The sequence below is a fragment of the Cucurbita moschata genome, unplaced genomic scaffold (assembly GCF_002738365.1).
Source record: "Cucurbita moschata cultivar Rifu unplaced genomic scaffold, Cmos_1.0 Cmo_Scf00011, whole genome shotgun sequence".
Lineage (NCBI taxonomy): Eukaryota > Viridiplantae > Streptophyta > Magnoliopsida > Cucurbitales > Cucurbitaceae > Cucurbita > Cucurbita moschata.
The window spans coordinates 2,430,414-2,449,825 of record NW_019268527.1 but is presented as its reverse complement, the minus strand read 5'-3'; the positions used below and the strand labels follow the sequence as shown (position 1 = coordinate 2,449,825).

At 34.1% G+C, this 19,412-nt stretch overlaps 2 protein-coding genes and 2 non-coding genes across 4 annotated transcripts; 1 reads left to right on the top strand and 3 right to left on the bottom strand.

Annotated features, from left to right (window-relative positions):
• Positions 1 to 1,081: 1,081 nt before the first annotated feature.
• On the bottom strand, positions 1,082 to 9,479 carry LOC111449685 (cytochrome P450 714C3-like). Its single transcript, XM_023089687.1, has 7 exons — positions 9,095 to 9,479; positions 7,928 to 8,127; positions 6,787 to 7,434; positions 5,122 to 5,272; positions 3,777 to 3,953; positions 2,860 to 3,023; positions 1,082 to 1,623 (listed from the first exon to the last, which is right to left on the bottom strand). The coding sequence occupies exons 1-7, from the start codon at positions 9,384 to 9,386 to the stop codon at positions 1,516 to 1,518; spliced, it is 1,740 nt and encodes a 579-aa protein (XP_022945455.1). The 5' UTR covers positions 9,387 to 9,479; the 3' UTR covers positions 1,082 to 1,515.
• A 255-nt stretch (positions 9,480 to 9,734) lies between these two features.
• TRNAK-UUU lies at positions 9,735 to 9,806 on the bottom strand. Its single transcript has one exon. It is a non-coding gene; the product is annotated as a tRNA-Lys (tRNA).
• Positions 9,807 to 11,745: 1,939 nt separating this feature from the next.
• TRNAK-UUU lies at positions 11,746 to 11,817 on the bottom strand. Its single transcript has one exon. It is a non-coding gene; the product is annotated as a tRNA-Lys (tRNA).
• A 1,225-nt stretch (positions 11,818 to 13,042) lies between these two features.
• On the top strand, positions 13,043 to 17,845 carry LOC111449294 (65-kDa microtubule-associated protein 5). The gene is made up of 11 exons (XM_023089134.1): positions 13,043 to 13,318; positions 13,690 to 13,896; positions 14,032 to 14,277; positions 14,386 to 14,601; positions 14,732 to 14,887; positions 14,982 to 15,141; positions 15,233 to 15,384; positions 16,151 to 16,238; positions 16,574 to 16,647; positions 16,722 to 16,796; positions 17,370 to 17,845. Exons 1-11 carry the CDS (start codon positions 13,268 to 13,270, stop codon positions 17,619 to 17,621), a joined length of 1,677 nt encoding a protein of 558 aa, XP_022944902.1. The 5' UTR covers positions 13,043 to 13,267; the 3' UTR covers positions 17,622 to 17,845.
• Positions 17,846 to 19,412: the final 1,567 nt, after the last annotated feature.

Genomic DNA, 19,412 nt, shown 5'->3' with positions numbered 1-19,412 from the left:
AAAAAACAAAATAGAGACATATTTTCAAACTTTTCAATTTTAAAATATATATGTATAAGCTAATAATATAAAAGTTAAAATTTTATTATAAATAAAAAGACTAAAGGTAAACATTTGAAATTATAGAAAATAAAATAAGATAATATTTTAACAAAATTACCATTTTTGAGTTTATATTACAATTTACTTTAAACTTTGAACTCAAAAAAAAAAAAAGACAAAATAAATTAGAAGAATAAATTTCCATTTAAACAATCCGTTATAAAAATCATTGACCAATAGATTAGAGGTTCAAATCACTCCGACAACAAAGTGTGGGCAAAGGAAGAATTTCCAACAACCCTTTTTATCTTCTACCATTTTGGGAATACAAATTTTTGGGGAAATACAAAAATTCATTTTTGTTACCCTATCTGCACCATTCCTCGAAAGACGTTTTTATGGGATCCCTCAATCTACCAAAATTTTGAGAGGGTTCCGACGAACGAATAATCATGAAGTTATCCAATCTGCTCCATTACTTGAAAGACGTTTCTATGGGATCCCTCTATCTACCAAAATTTTGACGGAGTGTTCTAGCAAACGAATAATCATGGAGTCCTCTTTTCTGGACAACACATACAAAATAGACCCGCCAATAGTTAAGTCATTTTTTACCCCGCCACAAACAGCCAGCCATTTATTGGCTGCATCGCCTATCTATTTACGAGTCCTATAGAAGGACGATACGATCTACTTGCAATTTGAAATGCAGCACAAAAAGAGAACCTATTTTTCAGTCATGAAAGCAAAGAGGAGAGAGTTTAAGAAAAATGCAATTCAAACCCCTTCTTAAAATCCCCTCCCCTCCTGGTGTGATCCATTTACACCACCTGCTAAGATCGGAGAAGGTCAAACTCTGGGCGGGCAAACTTTCATCGAGGGGACGTAAAAAAAACCCGACCCGACTCTTTCAAACTAATAAAAGGGCCTCCAATCTAAAAGAATGGAAACCTAGCTAAAGCCACCCAGCAAAATATTGCAGTAACATTCCTCTTCAACATTGATGTCAAAGAATGTATGGAACTGTTACAGAAGAACAAGAACATAAACGAAGTTTTTCTTTCTTCAAGTCCAGTATTGTTTAGTACACATTACACTACACGAGAAACTCTCCCTTTATGGACAGAGAAAAAAAGAAGAGGAAGAAGAAGAAGAAACATGAACTACTCTAGACACCACTTGGACACGGTTGAGAATTCTAACGATGGAGAAGTATAAGGCCCCGTAGAATAATAGAACTCGAGTGCTTCAAAAACAGGTGATAAAATAGCGAAAAAGCAGCACTCGAGCTATTATGACCAAAGGGAGGGAAAAAGCATGCGTCTCAGCCTCCCATTCGACAGCCGATGGGTCCGGGGAAAAAGATGCAGAACTTCCCCATAAAAACTACTTGCAGATAAAGTATAGTAAATTGACCTGAATTACATACATCCATCCTTCCTACGGATGTGTGAGCTTTGTGTTACTTGTTCTTCAGATGTTCCTCTTTACGAAGACTATCTTCGAATTCGGAAGGGTCTGAGATGCAGAGGGGCTTGTTGACAGCTTCGAGCCATTCTTAGATTCTGACTGAAGTTTTATCTACAATTTGTAATGAAAATATAAGAATAATCAATGAAATCACTCAATGACTGCTAGAAATGGCATTTTATCATATTAGTCAAGAGTCGAGGCATCATCAACTATACATTGAAAGCCACAGTAAAATAAAAACAATTCAATTTCATGTTTCCCCTTCCATTTTTCCTGACCTTCCAGAAAAAAGCACTATTTTTCAACAAAAAAAAAAAAGGTAAACGGACCAAATTCATTAGAAAAACGGAGATGAGGTATCCCCAACCCGCCAAGTGGATTAGAAAAAGGTTCATAATTCGAAAAGATCTGCGAAAGACCAATTAAAAAAAATTGTTGTAGAGAGTGCACCATGTAGAAGAAAAGGCATGATTAAGTCCAAAAAAGTAATATTGAATCACCACTGACCCTAAAAACAGCTTAAATTGTTAGATTAAGGTGAATTCAATCATCAAACGAATTCTAAAACGTACTAGAAGAGAGTATGGATTCATGAATTTGCCAAACAAAAGACAACTACAAGCAGAAGAATACACTTACTGGAACAAAATCAATCTATTTATGCTTAATTGTTAAGAACCAAAGAGTGCATAGTATGTGTATTAGTATATTAGTGTGTTTGGAATAAGTTGTGAATAAAATGTTTCTTTTATAACAAAATCGATTTCTCTATAAGTGCCATTAGAAAAATTAATAATACTTTGAAGTGGCTAACCGTGAATCAGTAAAATATAATCATAGTGGAACCAAACAAATTTGTTATTTAAAAATCTTTAGAAAAATTTAAGATACAATAACATTTTTTGTTGAAAGTATTTTTTTTAAAAGTGTTTTAACTGAAAAGCATTCCAAACAAACCCCATGTTGAGCAAGACAATTGCCTCATTACTGTTTACTATATAGTTCATTTATGTATTTTCAGCATGCAGGAATAAGTTGGATAACTGGGTGCAAATGCTGGTGCAGCCTACAGGCATGGAAAGTCAGAATGTTTAATGAGCAAATTTAATATTTCTCGATGTCATGTTTTAACTCACTATATGCTAGCAGTCAGAGAGACGAAAAGCACTATCAATGAGGTCAAGTCACCAACATTATCCAGAAATATAAGGAAATGCATCTCTAAGAACTAGTGATTGAGCTGATTATAATTATCACCAATCAAGATGACCTTGTTAGTTCTGGAAATATGGTGCACATAGAACCTATAAAGACGTATGCGTATAGAAAAACTAACCAACCAACCTCGTAGTTTGCAAGCAAAGAGGCAAATAACGTTGCCACTCCCTGTATAATAAATTTCTGACCGACGCAGGCACGTGCACCAAAGCCAAAGGGAAGAAATTCAATTTTGCCAGTTGGATCATTCAAAACAAATGAGCTCTCACCTTGATCCTCAGCATTTTCACCTGCAGCACGAGAATTCAATTGTGACAAAAAGAAATAGCACATCAACACGTAGTCTAGACAGCTTCAGGCATGCACCAGATAACTTCATCAAAATTCGAAATTGCACTGTTCTGTATGCTTCTTTCTTAAGAGAGAACATTTTACAGTTAAACATAAAGCAAAATAATGAATCCGGATGGACAAAGTACCCAATCCCAAGAGAACTTGTTGGCCAAAATTCAAGAAAAAAATAAAAAATTAGAACTTTGTTCCCAAAAAAAACAATAAACAAAAAGATGAAGACAAAAGACTTCATATTACAACCTCTACTGTTGAGTGAAAGGGTGGGAAAAAAGGGAGAGAATAGGAAATAACTGACCCTCATCGTAGTTCATGTAGGGGCCCAAAAAATGAAGGTTTGTCCCCTGTCACTCATGAGTCCTATTATTAAAATAAAAAAAAGCAAAATATAGCCGATTCTCACGAAACTAATTACCCCACCCTGCCGTCCAATAATCCCACCTCAAAGTTAAATTTTTTAGATGGCGAATATATCTGTACCACCTCAAAGTTGAATTTTTTTTTTTTTTTTAGCTAGTGAATATATCTGTAATGGAGGAATAGTAATACATAAAATATCATAAGACCTTTTTCAAGTGAAAAGACAAGTTTCACACTTTGAAGAGGGCCAGAGGAAGAAGCTAAGCAAAACTGAACACTGAATTATTAAGTAGATTATGCTAGGATAAGCATTTAAGCATGAAGTAATATACCAGCAAGTGATGTTCGCTGAGTTGTATCAGTCCCATTACAAGCCTTCGATAAAAAACGGTATGGATTGAACTCATTGACATTGCTTCCCCAACTTGTATTATCCATCTGTACCAATTTCACAGGTACAACAACTAGTGTTCCGGCTGGTATAGTTATACCAGTCTTCAGGACCAAATCTGGATACAGCAGAAAAAGACGGGTGGTGACTAAACATGCAGTGAAAAGCAATGAAGGACCAACTCTGGATGTAGCAGGAAAAGACAGAGGTGGTGACCAAACATGCAGTGAAAAGCAATGAAGATCCGGAGTAAACAACAATACTTGGTAGATATATACCAACAAAGTCGAAAACATTCCCAGGATTTAATAGTATGGTACAAGAGCTTAAACTTTATGGATCATGAAGCTGAAAAGCATCCACAACACAATCATATAATTAACCATCACAATTTCCAAGCATTTAACTATTTAATAAATACTTTATTGCAAGTGCTGGATCTGTTAAGCCATATGTGCTAAGTTCTTGACAATTTACAGTCGTGGTGAGAAAATAGACAACTGCCATAACAATTTTGATTATTCCAAAGTAGTTCGCTACATTTAATGTTGGGCAGTTTACTTCGATGAAAAGAAAGATGTGAAAAAGAAAAGTAGATTTAAGATGCAAGCATATGTATGCAGGAGATAAAGGCTATGCAACCCTGACAATCTTACAAAAAAGCAACTGAAACCATAATATTAACAAAAAATAAAATAAAATAAGAACTCATATAATGTGAATATTATAAGTAGGCGGCAGCTAGATTTGAAATCATATCAAATAAGTATAAACTAGGTCCACCATCCCTATATTTCCCAAGCATATCATTATTAATAAATTTCTTAGTAGGTTTTACAGAGAAATTTATTGCTAAAAATGAAACAATTTGTACATATATTTGCAACTCAATATCTCAAAGGTAAACCTAATATGATAGTTGATTAGGCACCATAGCATCTAGGAAGAAAAGGTTAGAAAGAACCCGCCATATGTTTTGTGGTTCTGAAAGATGGTGGAATACCAAGCAGTATAAAAACAGTAATAGAATTTTAAGCATCTAGTCATGAGAGGATACTGCAGTCATAAAAAGATAAAACGCATAGAGATAGCTTAGACTGAGGTAGTTGTGGTTTTTTATCAAGGCATCGAGATGAAAATCAATTCCTTGGCACCTGATCCTAATTGTTCAATCAAAAGATAGATAAGGACCAATGTGCTTCTACTTCAAATAAAGCAGCTGCAGATGTTCCAACCGTACTCAATATCTAGGAAGCTATAATAAAACTATAAAAGAAGTGAGATACCTTGTTTAAGTGAACATCTCTGTAACAGAGGCCCAGCTGGCAGAAGACGGGCAGATTCATATATTGTTGCCAACAGAAGTGGCATGTTATCAACATTTTTCTGGTTATCTTTCACTGAGCCCTTTCGTGCTGAGTTTAATTCTGAGTTAATCTGTATGAAGATGAATTATTACAGCCCATTAGAAGAATATCTGAATCAGAGGCAGGTTTTTTTTTTTTTTTTTTTTTTGCTTCACGATATGGATAAAAATTAGTCACAGCGACGACAACTATGAAGGCTCTGAATGAAAATTGATCGCAATGGATGATTAGCAGCGATAAGGCTTCACTGGTTGAATCAGGGTTTTGGTTCTAATCAAATTTTCTAGAATAGAAAGGCTCTGAGATCATGTTGCAATCACAATTCTTATTTTCAAAGATATACATGTTCCTTTTATAATACAAGAAGACCAAAAAAAATTCCTAGATACCGTGTAAACTAAAATCTAGCAAAATCCCTAGAATCAACCCTAGTTATGAGAATATCGGTTTATTAGCCAAATGATTGTGATACTTCCTTCATAACTCAATGTATTATGGCACATGATCCATGTGAGTAAACATGGGAAATATTTTAATAAGTAGCAGTCTAATCTAATGGGTATGGACAGCTGTAGAAACCTGTGCAAAATTATTTTGATGTATTCTTAATTTACTCAATTGTATTTATCCTGTAAGTGTTTCAATTGAGGATGGCTCCATTATTTGTTTTTGGAAGGATCCTTTTAAGCCTCTGCTCCATCATCGCTATAATCTTTGAGGATTCAAACCTCCGAACATCATGGTTTGTAGCCACATGCTCTAATCCTTTGAGCTAGAGGCCCCATCCCATTGCCATGGGTGGTTTGACTCCATTTATTTCACTTCAGCATAACATTATCTGGTATGGAAGTGGAAATTTTGGTTCCGTACTTTCCATCATCAAGAGTTTCGTGGTTTGTGGTAACCTCAAATCACAAGAAAGACAGTTTCTGCTCTTGAATATTCTAACATGTTTTCATATAATTTTCACTCATCTTACTTCTTCCACCAACCCTTTCTTGGTTGGAATGTGGAAAGATCAACACTGAAGAAGGTTATATTCTTCTTCGGTTGATTTGGTAGCACTTGAGACAATGAACACCATAGACTTTTATCCCTAAGTCTTCTCCTTAGGGCTACATTCTTTATAAGCAAGTGTGTGGGAAGTTTGGTCATTTTGTGGATGTTTAGGCTTCTCCTTAGGACATTTGGTAAGCTCCAAATCAGAGTTATTACGTGATAGAGGAAGTTATTTTTCACCTTTCCATTCAGAATAAAGGGAAGGTTCTCTAGCAAGCATGTTTTTTTGCTATTCTTTGAAGTATTCAGTTAGAAAGAAAAAGAAGGGTTGATTTGGGTGTTGAAGACTTTTATAAGAAGAAATTTGGATTGAGACTCACGTCAATGTTTCCCCCCTTCAAGTCTTTTTTTTTTCTCAAAATGTTTCTCAGTTTTAATTCTTAACTGTTGAAGCCTTTGCTAGTAATTTCTGTGGCTCTCGCTAGTTGCCTTTCATATAGCTCAGCGTTGTAGTCTTTCATCCTTAATAAAAATGGTTACTAGGTTTTTACTAAAAGAGAAAGACAAAAACAAAAGACAATTTACCTTTTCCTGTATTTCAGGATTTGATGAAAGCCTTTCCAAAATGGAAGCAATCAAACTTGCGGTAGTCAGGCATCCATGAAACATCACACCCATAATATTTCCATACGGTTCTTCATTAGGATTAGCATGATCATTCAGACCATAAAAGAAACCATTATTACGCATCTCAGCAGCAGGACAGGATGGTATATCAAATGCAACCTCCACACCAGTGCTTTTGATTTCATTATGAAGGTTTTGACTATAACAGTGAGAGAAGGGCTTGCAACTTTTTCTATATTGCTGAACAATATCTTGTGTTAAGCATTTCAACTTCACACACAAGCGCTGGTACCGCCAGAATCCTTGTTTCCAGAAAGGAGTAACTCTGTAAGAGGCCCAAAAACTGGCATCTTTTGCAATCATCATCAGAAGTTCCTCATAGATGGTTGCCTTAGACCAGCCCAAAAAGGCATCACCAAAAAGTGTGCACCCCAACAATGTAAAAGCTAAATGTTGAGAAACCTTATTACAGTCTATGCTTTCTTCGATCATAAGATCTTGTACTCTCCCCACAGAACAATCCACAGCCTTTGCAGGAACAACATTATCTCTCCGAAATGATATTTGATCTAACTTTTCTGCTAACAACTGTCTTCTGTTTTGCACCTGTACTCAAGACGAAGAATAAGATACTCAAACACGCAGTAAGAGTCCAAGACAATTCTAGTCGGTAACATTGCCATGGGAACATTACTTGATAAAGAAAACATGAAGAAAGTTCATTCCACCTTAATATGTTCAAGGCTCCCTGAACAATCACATGGCTACCTACAGCAGCTCCTCTTGACAGAATATGAAACTAGGACTCCATTATACAGAAAAAAAACTCAAAGACCATATTACTACAGGAGTCCTGTTGATGGGTTTGTAATTCATACTTCAAACACAGAGAAAAACGTAAAATAAAGCAGAAAATTTTTACTCAGTTTAAACGAATAAGTGACTCAGTCTTTACAAATGATTTGTACTAATCAAATGATTGAATGATAGCAACCACCTTTTTCTGCTCCCACAAAAATCTCAGTTATATACCATCACATTTATGGCCTTACAAGAAACTTAAATAAAATAGAAGAGGGAAAAATACAAGATTTCCTACCTTCTCAAAAGAGGATGCAAAGAGACTTGAACGCCCAAATGCAAATCTGAATACCCTTCCTGTCAAAGGCAATTTATCCTCGGCCTTTAGCAGAATTTCTTTGATAAGAGCTGGCTCCTTTACAGACACTAAAAGCTGCATGGGACCCAACCATAGCTTGACGACTGGTCCATATTGTTTATGAGAGTCATATAACAGATCTGCAGGACAGAAGATTTAAGTAATTGCTACGGAAAATATGGGTAGATACCGCACCCTTTTGGTATATCAGATTTATGAAGGGGCAAGTAGATAAGCAAAATTTTAATAACTAATATAAGCAATTAGAAACAGGTTACAATCTTCACTCCTCGTAGGATTCATCAGGTGGACTCACTTGTAAATCAACCCTTACTAAGTTTGTACCAGCAGAATGGCAATCACTCAAAATCTTTGATTGAAGCAGTTTGGAAAGGAAAATATCCGTTGAAAGTGAATCTGATCCTTTGGGTTCTGTCAAGAGGGCTAAATTATCAATGATTTGATGAATCCAAACTAGAAAGCCATCCCTCTACAACCGAATTGGTATTGCCTTTAATGTCCAAGAATGAAGTGACAGATCTTACTCCCTTAATTGTCATTACATTTGGCAAATTCTGAACTCGGTAGTTACTTCAGAAATTCGATTACAACAATGGATAACCTGTAGTAGTTTATTCTCCCTCTTTTGCTGGCTCCGTTCGAAAGCAATTAGAAGGCCTTTTGGTTTAATTCGAAGCGAACTAGATACTAAGGATTTTTGTTATTACTCCCCGTATCTACCATATCCTCTCATTGAGAGGCGCTATTTTTGTTGTTCTATGAAAGTATTTGTAAATTTCATCTCATCAACTGAATTTCATTCCTTAAATTTTTTTTTAAAAAAAAACAAACGAACAATAAACAACGTAATTCACATCCTTACTACCAATTTCTTTGAATTCGAACACATGAGTCTTTGATTGCCAATCAGCATCAAAGTACATCTCAAATAGGAATCAGGCTCAATTTTACAAAATCCTATTAAAATTATAGCAGCCTAAACAAATCAATTAAAACTCAACTTCCTCCACCCTCCTCAATAAAATTCACATCCTCCAGAACCAAACCAAGCAAAAACGCACAAATCACATCCAATCAACAACTCACCAGTGAGATTCCGGCGCGAAATCACCTCGGAGTGGCCGTAGAAAGACGGACAAGGAGGTCCAGGGAGTAGCTTCGCCTTGGACCACAATCTGAAGAGCGCAACAACCTTGTTGATCAGGACCGCAGTGATGGCGATGACAGAGAACCAGAGGAAAGCATTGACTTCGCGAGTGACGAAATCCCTAAGAATCCGGGAATTCTGGTCGGAGTTACAGTTCCGGGAAGACTCCAATCGGAGAAGAATTCCGATGACGTTGACAGGAGTAGTAGTGCCGTCGCATTTCGAGCTCATTTTCTCATCGGTGGAAACGAAATGAGAGGAAAGAGAAGCGAACGAAGCTGAGAGAAACTTCAGAGCTATCTATTTTGACTTTTTATTATTGCACCGACGCCGTCGTCTCGATTATGGCGATATTTTAGGATTCGTTTAGATCGCGCCACGTGGATCATAAGTTTCCAAATATCCTCTGTGGGCGAATGTATGGTGGGTTTTTTAGGATTCGTTTAGATCGCGCCACGTGGACATAAGATTCCGAATAATATATTATAATAATAATAAAAAAAAACTAGGGCTTTCTATAGGATCAACAACAGATACTAAGGGTGTTAGGGTGTTCTTAACGTAGAATGAGAAACTTTACACCATCTGTGGGGATCGAACCCACGACCACGTGGTTAAAAGCCACGCGCTCTACCACTGAGCTAAGATGGTATGTTCTATAAATCAAGATTCTACTATTCTCGGGTTTGACTAACTAGATTGCGAGATTAATATGTTGTTTCAAGGGGGGATATCAAACCCACGTGGCTACGCTAAGATTCCATATTTTTGTTCTACTGTCCTCGGGTAGCCTCTTGATCGATAATGTATATTTTGTTCATATTCAAAACTTTGACATTTAACATAAAACATGGAACATTAACATCGCCATCTGTGGGGATTGAACCCATGACCACGTGGTTAAAAGCCAGTGTTCTCGAGTTTGACTATTGAATTGTATTATATATTCTAAATTATAGCCTCTTGATCTTTTTTTCATATTCAAATCTTTGACATTTAACATAAAATGTGGAACATTAACATCACCTTTAACATAAAATGTGGAACATTAACATCACCATCTATGGGGATCGAACCCACGACCATGTAGTTTAAAGCCACACGCTCTACCACTGAGCTAAAATGATTTGTTCAATACATTGAGATTTTACTGTTCTCAAGTTTGACTAACTAGATCGTGAGTTGAATTGTATCACTGGGTCGACAGTGTATTTTTTGTTTCAATCGAGTCATGTTCGAGTTGAACTAGCTAAATTGATAATTGAATTATAGCGGTTTCAATCGAGTTGTGCTCGGGTTTGAGTAAGTAGATTGATGATTGTGAAAAAACTTATTACATGCAATAAATCAATACATTAATCTTGAAATTAAATAGGAAAGAGTTGGAAAACATAACACCATAGTTTTATAATGATTCGGTCAAACTCGACATACTCCACTCTTCAAGCGCCTATTGAAAATTTGAATAAAAAGCTTTTTGACTATTTTCTCGGATCATAGCTCATCTGCGACTCTTTTTACGAGTTCAAGAGCAAACTCAATCCTTTTTATGGCTTAAGATCAAACCGTTACAAGTAGATTTACAAGTTGAGCACTCGTAATTATTTTCTCACATTACAATAAAAATCTCTCGGGGAGCGGCCTCAAAGTTTTAGAAAATAAGGAAAGAATTATAAAATTTGGGTTAAAAAAAAGATGGTAAAAGAAAAAAAAAAAATACAACAACAAGAATAATAATGTTGTAAAGGTAAAATTATCAAAATTTATTATTATTATTTTAATTTTTTTTTTATAAAATATAATAATATAATAATATAATATAAAAATAAAAAATATAATGTGAGTAAACCGATAAATCAAAATTTAAAATTTATTACAAATATAATAATAATAATAATAATATAAAATTCAAATAAAATATTATGTAATATTATATACAATTAATTTCTCTCTAGAAATTAAATTTAAACCATCTACAATACTAATAATTGTTAATATTATAATGTATTATCTTCCAAATATCAATTAATTAAAATTTAATTAATTTAAAATTAAGGGCCGAAAAACCAATCGGTAAAAGTCACGTTCTCTACCATTAAGCTAAGACGACTTGTTTGTTAAGTAAAGATTTTACTGTCCTCGTGATTAACTAACTCGATTGATAAAACTCACGTGCTCTACTGCATAGCTAAGACGATTTGTTTGGTAAACTAAAAATTTATTGTCTTCGAGTTTGACTAACTTGATTGATAAAAGTCAAAGACGATTTGTTTTGTAAAGCAAAATTTTACTATCCTCAAGCTCGACTAACTAGATTGATAAAAAGTCACACGCTCCTTTTTTTTTTTTTGTTAAATCAAGATTTTACTATTCTCGAATTTGACTAACTAGATTCGTAGTTGAATTGTATCCCATGTTCTATGTTCTAAACGCCAAGGTGTCAAAAATAAAAATAAAAAAACTAATAATTTAGTGGTAATTATATTTTATTTTCAACCATTTAATTTTTCTTTTTAATTTTCTTTAAGAAATACGTTCAATTTTTCTTTTAATGAGATTATTCGAATAAAACAAACAAAATAACATAAATCGCCGTCTGTGGGGATCGAACCCACGACCACGTGGTTAAAAGCCACGCGCTCTACCACTGAGCTAAGACGGCTTATTTATTGAAGAAATTTAATTACAATTATAAAAATTATTTATCTTGATTCTACTATATATTATATAAATTAGTAAAAGATACGAGAGAATATCTTTATATATCTATTTTGAACTTAATTATAACTCATGGGACACAGCTCTTCGAATTCCCGTTTTTCTTCTCGTAACTATAGACATTCTTTTTTTTTCCTCGTTTCAATATGATCAAAGAAGATATGACTTATTAGGTCCCATTCGAAGTCGAGACCTTCTTTATTTCTATGTTTTTCAGTTTTTTAGTCGGGAATTAACCTCCCTACTAACTTCCCGTGTCCATTTAGAGAAATTTAAATAAAACAGGCGGTTTTTCAAACACGACTCTTTCGAATAATGTATATGCAAAAATTAAAAATTTAAGTAAATTTTATACTTCGGTCAAATAGTTAAAATTTAAATGTTACGAGAGTGCCTCTTCGAGTATTAGTAATTATAGTTACACATCAAATCATCTCATCTATTTATACGAGAGTTATAAAAAATAAATGTGTATTTTGTTGGTATAGATAGTAACTTTCAATTGTTTTAAGTTTTTCTCAGTCATCCTATTATCAGGATTTCTCTCATTCAGATATGGTATCGGTTCATTCATGTACCTCTCATTTATGGGGTATTACTCAAAAATAAAAAATTTCAATATCAATCTCTTTTAAGTCAATTTTGAATATTAAAAAAGAAAAAAAAAAGAATTTTGAATAATTTAAAACATTTTTTATAACGTATGTTAGTGATATTAAGCCCATGTTTTAATTATTAAATTCATTTTAGTATTTTTTTTAAATGTATTTTAAATATAAATAAAATATCTTAAATTAATACTTTTTAAAATTTTTTAAACTTTTTTAGAATTCAAAATTAATGTATTTAAAAAATGGAACAAATATTTTTAATTTTTTAAAAGGTTTAATATTATTAAAGGAGTTTTTTTTTTCTATTTTATTAATTTAACCTAAAATAAATTTATTGGAAATGCTGTTCACTATCCTATTTTTGTAATTTCTCATTTTTATTTAAAAAATTACCCAAAATTAATTTAAAATATTTCAAATATTTCAAATCGAGCAGCATTAATGACTTGTATAAATTTATTCGAATTATAATATTTCTGGGGGAAAAAAAAAACGGAAGGAAATAATAAATATTGTTTTAAAACGAAAGGAGCGCTTGGCGCCAAAAACCTAACTCAAAATCTGCACTTGCCATATTCGGAACGGAATTTATCTGATTAGGGATCTTCGCCATTTCGTAGATTGAAGAAGTAAATCAGTGGCCGATCGAATCGCAATTTCATCTTTGTAACGCTTGTCCGTTTTAATTTTCGATCGGATTCGCTTTTCTCTAGGTTCCTAAGTTTGATTCTCCTTTTTCACCGATTTGTTCCGCGGCAAATCTACTGGATTTTGGCGTCGGAAATGGAGACGGTTCCTCCCACCACTTGCGGTTCTCTCCTCCGCGAGTTGCAGGTTTTCTTTGTCTCTCTACTCTCAGTCATTTGATGTTATATTATGATTTGGTAATCGTTTGCTCTTGGAGTTGACTATGTGTAAATTTTACTTTCGTTTGAACTTTCTTGTTCATATTTAAATCATTGAAGTCTGTTGAGGTTCTCTATTATTGATTTGGATAGTTTTATTGTACGCTAATCACACTCGCTGAGTGTTTATTTTACTTGCTAAGCTTCGTTATCACGTTTGGTATCAAATGAGTTACTTTTTTTCACTTCTCATGGAATGTGGACTCAATTTTACTGGTAAATACAGAGCTTGAACTGACAGTTTTGTGTTCTTGGATTATGTTTAGATTAGTTGACTCTTGATTCTTTGTTGAGATGTAGATTATATGGGATGAAATTGGGGAAAATGATAGTGAAAGAGACAAAATGCTTCTACAACTTGAGCAAGAATGCCTCGATATTTACCGTAGGAAGGTTGAGAGAACGAGAAAGTACAAGGCCGATTTACTCCAACAGTTAGCAGAAGCAGAAACTGAGATTGCTGGCATTGCATCTGCCCTCGGTGAAGGCTTCTCCTCCTTTTCACGAGTAGGTTCCTGTGGCATAATGAGTTTTTTTTTATCGTCTTCAAATTGTTGTTTCATATGCAAAGTGGTCACTGTTACAACTTCCATTTTGACCTTTTGATTTGCCATTTTCATCCCTTCGTTTCTGTTGGAGAAGGGAAGGGGCACTCTGAAGGAGCAAGTTGGTGCTATAAAACTTATTCTGGAAGAATTGAGATCAAAGAAACGCGAAAAATTAAAGGAATTTTCAGAAGTTCAATCACAGATTGTCTCCTTATGCTCAGAAATAGCAGGAAATGGTCAGTCTAAAAGTTACGTTGATCCGGAGATTAATGAGCGTGATTTAACAGCAAAGAAGCTGGGAGAACTTAAATTGCACCTCCAAGAACTTCAAACTGAAAAGGTTGCCATCTCGTTTGGAACTTGTTTGTTGAGTTTTTTCTTTTCCGAAGTACATAAGTTATAAGTTACATGGGATTTTTGTATGAGCCAGTTCTCTTCATGTTTGCAGCATTTACGTCTACAAAGGGTGAACAGCAATATCAGTCTCATCCATGAGCTATCGGTGGTGATGTCAGTTGATTTCCTGAAGACTGTAAATGAAGTCCACCCAAGCTTGGGTGATCCTAAAAGTGGCCCCTCGAGGTGTATCAGTAATGATACTCTTGCTAAATTGACCGGTGTAATTCATTCTCTTAAACAGAGCAAACAAGAAAGGCTACAAAAGGTTAATTACATAATCAAGCACCTTCTTTGATCTATTTTCATCGTGTTTCTCTTCCTTTGTGTTTATATGATATTCGGTTCACTCGTGAATTTATTCCATCCTAATCTATCCCCAACCCCACGTACTGTAGCTTAAAAATCTTGGCAAAAAGTTGACGGATCTATGGAATCTAATGGACGCACCTGCTGATGAGCGAAAAAGATTTGACCATGTCACCCGTTTAATGTCATCTTCTGTTGACGAGGTGTCTGGGAAAGGATGTCTTGGTTTAGATATCATTGAACAGGTTATGCCATCATTTGACTTACTTTCTGGAGACCTTAGCACAAGAGTCCGAGGGTATGCAAAATTAACGAATTCTCATGTTGAACAAATGCCAGGTTGAAGTTGAAGTTGAGCGGTTAAATATTTTGAAAACTAGCAAGATGAGGGAGCTGATTTTTAAGAGGCAAACAGAACTTGAAGAAATATATAGAGGGGTCCATATGGATATAGATGGCGATGCTGCTCGAAAGACTCTTACTAGTCTAATTGATTCAGGTTTAAGACTTATTCTATCATTCAAATTTCCAAGTTTTTCTGGAATTGTACTAAATCTTGATGGTAGTTTTGTGTCAACCTGTCTTTTCAGGCACTGTCAATCTTTCTGATCTACTTTCTAGCATGGACGATCAGGTCACTGAAGCTAAAGAGCAGGCTCTAAGTAGGAAGGATATCTTGGACAAGGTAGAGAAATGGCAATTTGCATTGCAGGAGGAAAAGTGGCTCGATGACTATGAAAGGGTACAAAATGCATTTCTTTGTGATTATTTACCATATATGAATAGCATGTTATGCCAATTGTTATACTTCAATTGTTTATCACATCCATAGAACTTTAGAAGCTGTTTTCTAAAGTCACTCATTGGTGGTCGCGTGGGTTCTTCACTTCTTGTTGCCATGGGGCATACTCTCACATGGAAAATTCTTCTTTACGTACTTGTGCATGATTTAGCATTCTCTACTTTATTTACTTTGGGATAGAAGTTCTTAATACTTCAACTATAGAAAATTGTTTGTCCATTATCAATCAGTCCAGATCCTAGGGGGAATTGTGGAGAAAAAATAAGACCCTTAGAGGATTTGAGGGACCAGATGCAGTTGGTATTATCTTTAATTCACGGCGCGGCTTAAGTAGCTTCTTTAGATTTAATTATAATCTCACTTCAGATTTTTTAACATTTCAAACTTAATTTAAGATAAATATTTTACACAAGAATATGATCTGAGAATATGTGTACTTGTACACATGCAGTGTTTACTTCTCAATATATCTGTTCGTTTCAATGTAAAGCTTTAGAATATAGCTTCGGTTACTTGACCATGCCACGAACAGTTTTAGTTGTCTGGTAAACTGCTGCTAATCCGTGACTGATTGAAGTTAGGAATTCATTGCATTCAGAAGGTGTTTAGTGGGACTATAATCGCAAACTTCTGTGTTAATGTAAAATTTCATTTTCATGGTTAACCTGTTTTGGTTTTCTTTTTTCAATTTCCTTTTTCCCCCTAGGATGACAAACGTTACAACGCGGGAAGAGGAGCTCACAAGAATTTGAAACGAGCCGAGAAAGGAAGAGTGCTGGTCACCAAATTACCTGGTGAGCTTTTCATCATGCCCTTAATTTAGCCTTCTTTGAAATTAAAATTTGAATCATGTTATAATGCTCATGTATACTATGTTCTTTAGAATGGAAAGAAATCATTCATATGTTTATACTGGCATATAATTCTTCTATTTGCCACATAATTGAAAACCTAATATTCAAGGACAATGAAATACCAAAATCAAGTTAAACCATACCATTATGAATCCTCCATGCATGTATATTCAGAGGAACAAGATGTACGAAGTTAAACCTTGTTGTTTGATTGCTAAATGTTGCATGCATTTTCAATATCTCTTGTTCCTGATTACGCCGGCTTGGTTGTTCAGCGATGGTTGAAAATCTGGCTGCCAAAGTTAAAGCATGGGAATCAGAAAGGGGAATTACTTTCTCATATGAGAAGGTAAGGAACAGGAAATCGATTTTGGGCTTGAATTGTGCTTGGCTTACTTGTGACCTTGATTTTATATCTTGCAGCTTCCCCTTCTATATACCTTGGAGGAGGACGCAAAGTTGCGGCTAGAGAGAGAAGAGGATAAGCGAAAATCACGGGTAAAGATATCGTCTTCAATACCTCTAATATAATTTATCACCACCCATCAAAAGTACCCGAGTGTTTTACAAACTTCTCATTTTCTAGCTAGTTCCATGTGTTAGGGAGCTTAGAAGTGCCAGGTTGAGTGTTGAACAAGAACACAAAAGTTCCCACCCCAATCTGAGGAACCCTATTGATCCAATCGAATAGGTTGATTTGATTTAGCTAGCCACAATTATTTAGTTCTAACGAAATAAGTAACCCTATTGATCTAATTGAATAGGGCTGGTTTGATTTAGTTAGGCACAATTATTTAGTACTAACGAAATGGAATCAAACTGACAAAAATTTAAACCTAGACGTAAATCCTTAATCAAGGAGCCAAACATTCGAATTCAGTTATAAGCTATCATCAATATAATTGTTTAGGCTAATTTTAATTTAATAGAGAATTTCTATAACTAAATAGCGTGGATAAATCGAACCGAACCAAATCAAACTAGCTGTACCATCCTAATATTATCTTTTGACCAAGAAAAAAGTTAGCCCCTTGGTATTCTAACTTGAAACAAGCATTGTGGTAAAAACAGGAGCAAAAACGGCTGCAAGAGCAACTTGCATCAGAACAAGAGGCACTGTATGGATCAAAGCCAATAGCTAAGAAACCATTGGGTCAGAGCAACACATTGTTGGGGACTCCGGGGCGGCGGATCGGAACTCCTGGCCGGTATGGGTTTTCCGGCAGCAAAGATCGGAGAGAAAGTGTGAGAGGACCTAACATAATACCAGTCAACTATGTTGCTCTTCCAAAAGATGATTCAGCTTCCAAAGGAGCAGCTTGATGAGCAAGGCCAGGTTATACATTCTAATTCTCATTGTATATCATTCCTTTGCTACTCATCATCAAAGTCATCTCTTGCTTTACTTCTTTTTTCTTATTTTGTTGCATTTCTTATTCTTATTGCATGCTGCAAGGTGGTATTAATCATACTACATTACATGTCTGACTCTCTTGTAAGTGACTGATACCAACGATTGTTACTAACCATGAGATCTTAGAGTTGTTTCTCTCTCCCGTGTAAATAGTCTGTCGGAGAGGCATTTCGCCTTATGTTACAAATAGAAATATCGACTCAATAGGATTTTAAATGTCAACATAGACACAATTGTTGATATTTTTATTTTATAAAATGTTGATGGAAATATCGGTGTAAAGCTGATATCTCAATTTCGAGGATGGAAACATCGATGAGAAAAGTTTAGATGTATATGTTGATGGATACCTGTAGAACATCATAAAAATAAAATGCTCTAAAAAACAATTAAACTATGAGATCTCTCGTGAGCTGAAGAGGGGATTCAGTAATTCCTTTTGGTTATCACCTTGTTTTAATAGATCTGCAGATCAGTGATTTTTTATGGATTGCCATTTCAAGTGTGGCTCCCATTGGCTTTCTTATGTCAGGATATAGATCCAATAATAAATTTTTTTTAGGTGATTCGTTGATACATAAACTTTTTTTTTTTTTTTTTTTTTTTTGAAGAAAAGGGGCGATGAATAGATATCTTCATTTTTGTATTCTTTATTCAGATTAATGAACTAAATCAGATAGTTATATGAGTGAAAGAAAACATCTTAGATAAATAAAAAAGCATTCTTTATAAAGATTTGAAAACCTCTCCTAACCACTTTTTAAAAATCTTGAGAAGTTCAAAAAACAAAGCTAGAGGACAATATTTACTAGTAGTGAGTTGTTATAGGTTCAGTTCAACTCAATACATACGAACCAAACCAATTCATAAAGTTTTTATGGATCAGGTTGATCGAGTTTTTTGAATCATCTGATTTTTTTTAAGTAACTCTAAATTCGATCGAGAAAATCCATTCGATTGAAAAATAAACATAAAAAAATAGACCCATGCATAAAATTTTATATCATTTTAACCCATTTACTTCTTAATGGTGGTGACATGGCTATAATAATAAAAAATAAAAATAAAAAGATGCACCATAATTAAAGTGGTGTGTTTGGTTAGTATTAATTAATTAAATAATTAAATAATTATCAACTTAAAAGTAATCCAATGGCAACTAAATAACATAAAAAAAGACCTTGAAATGTTATATAATATAGTGCCTATCTTTATGTTTATATGAAATGATGTGGCGAAATGTCCATGAAAATGAAGTTTATATTATAATAAACAATTTATTAAAAATTCTTAATTTTTAATTAACAATAAAACAACTATGGAATTATTGTGGTAATTCAAGCAAAATAAATAAATAAAATAAAATAAAATAAGATTTTAGTGTGGTTTGTTTGGTCATTCCCATGATCTTAAAATCCATTATTGAGTTGCTTTATTTATTTTAATTTTCTTTAAAAACAATATTTATTAAAGTTGTAAATTTAGTAATTAGATAAAAATATTTAAAGAAAATCTACATAATTATAAATATTACAAAAATAAAACTACCCATTTAAATATTTTTTAAAATTTCAAAATTATTTGAAAGACTATATACTTTAAATATAAAATTTCAAATTAAACTAAACCTTAAAAATTAAATTTATTATAATAATTTTGCAGTTAAATCCGCCCATGGGTTTAGGAGTAATTTAATAAAG